This window comes from Juglans microcarpa x Juglans regia, chromosome 7S (assembly GCF_004785595.1).
Source record: "Juglans microcarpa x Juglans regia isolate MS1-56 chromosome 7S, Jm3101_v1.0, whole genome shotgun sequence".
Lineage (NCBI taxonomy): Eukaryota > Viridiplantae > Streptophyta > Magnoliopsida > Fagales > Juglandaceae > Juglans > Juglans microcarpa x Juglans regia.
The window spans coordinates 6,449,490-6,453,941 of NC_054607.1; the positions used below are offsets into that span (position 1 = coordinate 6,449,490).

General features: G+C 36.5%; 1 protein-coding gene across 1 annotated transcript; it reads left to right on the forward strand.

Annotated features, from left to right (window-relative positions):
* Positions 1–860: 860 nt before the first annotated feature.
* LOC121240546 (sugar transport protein 8-like) lies at positions 861–3,887 on the forward strand. Its single transcript, XM_041138002.1, has 4 exons — positions 861–1,125; positions 1,300–1,619; positions 2,294–2,920; positions 3,221–3,887. The coding sequence occupies exons 1-4, from the start codon at positions 993–995 to the stop codon at positions 3,677–3,679; spliced, it is 1,539 nt and encodes a 512-aa protein (XP_040993936.1). The 5' UTR covers positions 861–992; the 3' UTR covers positions 3,680–3,887.
* Positions 3,888–4,452: the final 565 nt, after the last annotated feature.

Genomic DNA, 4,452 nt, shown 5'->3' on the forward strand with positions numbered 1-4,452 from the left:
CATTTTGTCCGAGATTATGTCAACAAAGGTCTGTTTGATGCTAATCACGTTTCAACCCATGATCAGCTTGCTGACCTTTTAACAAAAGCGATTCTAAAAGCTAGATTTGGTTCACTAAGGTCCAAGATTGGAGTCCTCGACGGCATGTCCATCTTGCGGGGGTGTATAAGTGATAATACACAAGAATCAGATTTGGAAAGATTGACACCTTTGATTGCGTGATCTCTAGCTACAGTGATTAAATACTTGATTTCTTGTAACTAACTATTGTACAGCTTTACAATTCCTAAAATCTTGTAGTTTCTGTTACAAACTTGTATCTATATATACAGATATCAAATACAAAGAATAGATGATTTTCTCCTAAAAATATATCTTGTTTAAAATTAAGTCCTAAATTTTGTTTTGGCATGCCATGTTTATAAAATATTTCCAACCCAATATTCATATGTTTCTGTTTTACTATATGATCTATAAATAGTTGAAGGGTAACCTCATCATTAATGTTATCTCCTACTTTTTTTGAAAAAACTAATTTCCAGCCTTTTTTTTTTCCCTATTTTTGCCGGGATTGGCCTAATAATACGTAAATTCAAGCTCATCCAACACTCAACCCACAAAAGAAAGCGTGTCAAATAACAAATCAAAATTAAATTAACTTCCTTTCCTGTATATCCGAACAAAAATAGTTGATAATATCCAAAATCCAAGGATCGGAGTTGGGAGAGATTTTAGGGTTTGAACAGATTATCATCGATCGAGGATAAGATAGTTGAAACGATCAAACTTCCTGTTATTAAGATTACCCTTATGCCGTCGGGAGTAGACATATAAAAAGGACTCACACACGAAAGGAACGGTACTACTTGCTTATATATATAATTCATTACCTTCAGTTCTTCAGGCCGCGGCCAAACTCTTCCTGGCTTTCCATCACACATCATAGATCGATCGATCTATCAGCCAGGGAAAAGAAAGGCTAATCTGCAACCATGCCTGCAATCGTTATTTCAGAATCTGGAGGTGGACAAGACTTCCCCGCCAAGCTTACTGGGCAGGTTGTCGTCTGTAGTGTTATCGCCGCCTTTGGAGGCCTTATGTTTGGCTACGATATTGGCATCTCCGGTACGTAATGCATACAAGCATGCATGATTTCATGAACGTTTGTTTGTCTGTCTGTCTGTCTGTCTGTCTGTACGTCTGTCCTTTCTTTTCTTTTCTTTTCTCTTTTATACGTTTTGCATGTCTGATCGTGGCTGAGAAGTTTGGTTTAATGCTTTGTTTTTTTCGTTGTTACAGGGGGAGTGACTTCAATGGATGATTTCTTGATTAAATTCTTTCCTGCTGTTTATGAAAAGAAGCACCGAGCCAAGGAAAACAACTACTGCAAGTACGATAATCAGTATCTCCAGCTCTTTACATCTTCACTCTATCTAGCAGCCATCGTGGCTTCGTTTTTTGCATCCATGGCTTGCAAGAAGTTTGGCCGGAAACCAGCAATCCAAGCCGCCTCTGTTTTCTTTGTTGCCGGAGCCATTTTAAACACTGTTGCCAAAGATCTACTGATGTTGATCTTAGGCAGGTTGTGTCTTGGCGCTGGAGTTGGGTTTGGTAACCAGGTAACAATAACATCACGAACATAATTATTTTCCTTTTTTTTTTCTTAGCAATTAAAAGAGGTACAGCATACAATCGAATAAGTATTTTTATCTGGGCGCCGGATACTAATCCAGAAATTTTATTTACAGTCCTTATTTAGAGAATGTATGTGCAAATCCTTTGTTAAATAGAAAAAAATATTATTTTGAGAAATATATTATTATAATTTAAAAAATTTTAAAGATAAAATTAATTAAGCTTATACATAATGGAGACTATATAGCATATATGAGACGAATTCCTTTTCAAATTAGTATCTAAGACTTAGGACTCAATTGGACACTCCGATGAGTATTTCATAATTTTCTGAATAGTATTGAAATTGTTTAAATTGTGATATTTTAATGGAGTTTGAAAAATTAAAGAGAAAAATTGAATAAAAATATTATAAAAAATTTATTTATGTGTTTTTAATATTAAAAATTCAAACAATTATTTAATATTATTTTCAAAATTGTATTGATTTTTGTGGATAAGTTTTATTTAATGCCGACCGGCCACGTCTAATAGTTTAACGTGAACGCATTAGAGAATACATCCCAGTCATGATCATATTGCACCCTCGTGTTATTTAATTGAAAGAATACAGTAGGTTTCTCAATCGCTGATCCTGATGTTTTCAATGCATGAACAGGCAGTACCGTTGTTCATATCAGAAATTGCTCCGGCCAAGTACAGGGGAGGCCTGAACATCTGCTTTCAGTTGCTTATCACAGTCGGCATTCTGTGCGCAAACGTCATTAATTATTTCACGTCAAAGATGCACCCATACGGCTGGAGAGTGTCGCTAGGGGGTGCCGCGGTGCCTGCCATAATTCTTCTCGTCGGATCCATCGTCATCGTCGAGACGCCCACCAGCCTAATCGAGCGTGGGAAGGAAGACCAAGGCTTGAAAACTCTGAGGAAGATTAGGGGCGTGGAAGATGTAGAGAAAGAATTCAACGAACTCGTGCACACCACTGAATTGGCTAAACAAGCCAAGCACGCCTACAGAAGTCTCATGAAACGCAACAGCAGGCCTCAGCTCATTTGTGCTGCGCTTCTTCAGGTCTTCCAGCAGCTTACAGGAATCAACGTCATCATGTTTTATGCACCAGTACTGTTTCAGACCATGGGATTCAAGAGCGATGGATCGTTGTTATCTGCCGTCGTTACCGGTTTGGTTAACGTGTTATCCACATTGGTTGCAGTTTTCTCTGTTGACAGAATCGGGAGGAGGAAATTGCTCATCGAAGCTGCCGTTCAAATGCTTGTAGCCCAGGTAAGGAAAAAATTACAAGCACAGAAACGTATATATAATTAATATTTTGAATATTTACTCATCGATCCATTCAGTTTTTTTCTCGATTTGTTTCTCATTTTGTTTTGTGAAGAGTTTCTTATTCACGGGGATGTGACATATAGCTTGGAACCGGACACAATGATGTGAGACTGGTGTCTCACGTTTAATGGGTGCAATTTCAACGAGAACTAGACACATGAAGTCTTGCCCGAGACGATAAGTCTCTAGCATCCATGTTTTTACGTGTTACTAAATTGTGCATGTTTTGTGTTCTTGCAGTCTGTAATGGGAGCGATACTTGCAGTCCATTTGAAAGCTTCAAACGAGATGCCAAGCAATTATGCACTGTTCGTGGTGTTCTTGGTCTGTCTTTTCGTGTCCGGTTTTGCATGGTCTTGGGGTCCCTTGGGCTGGCTAATTCCTAGTGAAATCTTCCCACTCGAGACTCGAAGTGCTGGGTTCTTCTTTGCTGTCAGCACCAACATGCTTTTCACCTTCCTCATTGCTCAAGCATTCCTCACAATGCTGTGCCATATGCGCTCTGGGATCTTCTTCTTCTTCGTGGCATGGATTGTTTTGATGGGTTCCTTTGCCATCTTCTTGCTGCCTGAAACAAAGGGAGTTCCCATTGATGAAATGAATGAAAGAGTGTGGAAGAAGCATTGGTTCTGGAAGCGATACTTTGATGACGACGACAGAGAGATGCAAGCTAAAACAGAGGAAAAGCAACTGGCTTGATCAAGATTATTCTTTTTTTGCTCCCTTAATTTAGTACAGACTTATGTGTACGTCATCATTATTAATTAGTTTGGGATGATTTTTAAAATCAGTACATATTTTCTGCTAAATATTTGTGCTTGATGATCTAAATTCATATATATATATATATAGTTGACAATAATTTTATCCGAATTACTATATATTAAAAATGAAAAGTATATATATTGCTTGCGAGTCAATGTGGAGGACATGCATGAACATACAGAACTTGATTTATGAGAAGAAATTAAATAGAAAATATATTTATAAGCCTTATTTTTTATACACCCACCACATCGCTAATGTGAAAGTTTCTATAAAAATAAACATACAAACTGACATGATATTCTAAAGTTACTTTTATTACTTTTATTGTAAAAAAGATATGGCGCATTATATGAAGACATGTAATTATCAGTTTATGAATTTTATGTTATGGGATCTCTTTGTGTTTCTAAGAAGAGTAATGTTAGATATAATTGTGGAGTGCATAAGCATCACACAATTAGAAAATTAGTTTTTTTATCTAGGTCTCGTATTTACTTACTTTTTCAAAAGAATTGTGCAACACTTGCACAGTACTCCACGATTATAAATATTATTTCTCTTTAAAAAATAATTGGTGTTTTGATTTTATTTTTTTTTAATTATAATGGGGTGTATTATAAATGGTGCGTTAACCAGTGTAAAGAAAGTTTACTAGGCAAATGAGTATGACATTTAATAGTATGACATTTAAATAGTTTGTCTTC

Excerpts from the sequence above, each read along its gene's own strand:
- LOC121240546 (XM_041138002.1), top strand. The coding sequence starts at position 993 with ATGCCTGCAATCGTTATTTCAGAATCTGGAGGTGGACAAGACTTCCCC. Across the intron at positions 1,620-2,293 it reads GAGTTGGGTTTGGTAACCAG|GCAGTACCGTTGTTCATATC; the intron begins GTAACAATAACA and ends ATGCATGAACAG. Across the intron at positions 2,921-3,220 it reads TTCAAATGCTTGTAGCCCAG|TCTGTAATGGGAGCGATACT; the intron begins GTAAGGAAAAAA and ends GTGTTCTTGCAG.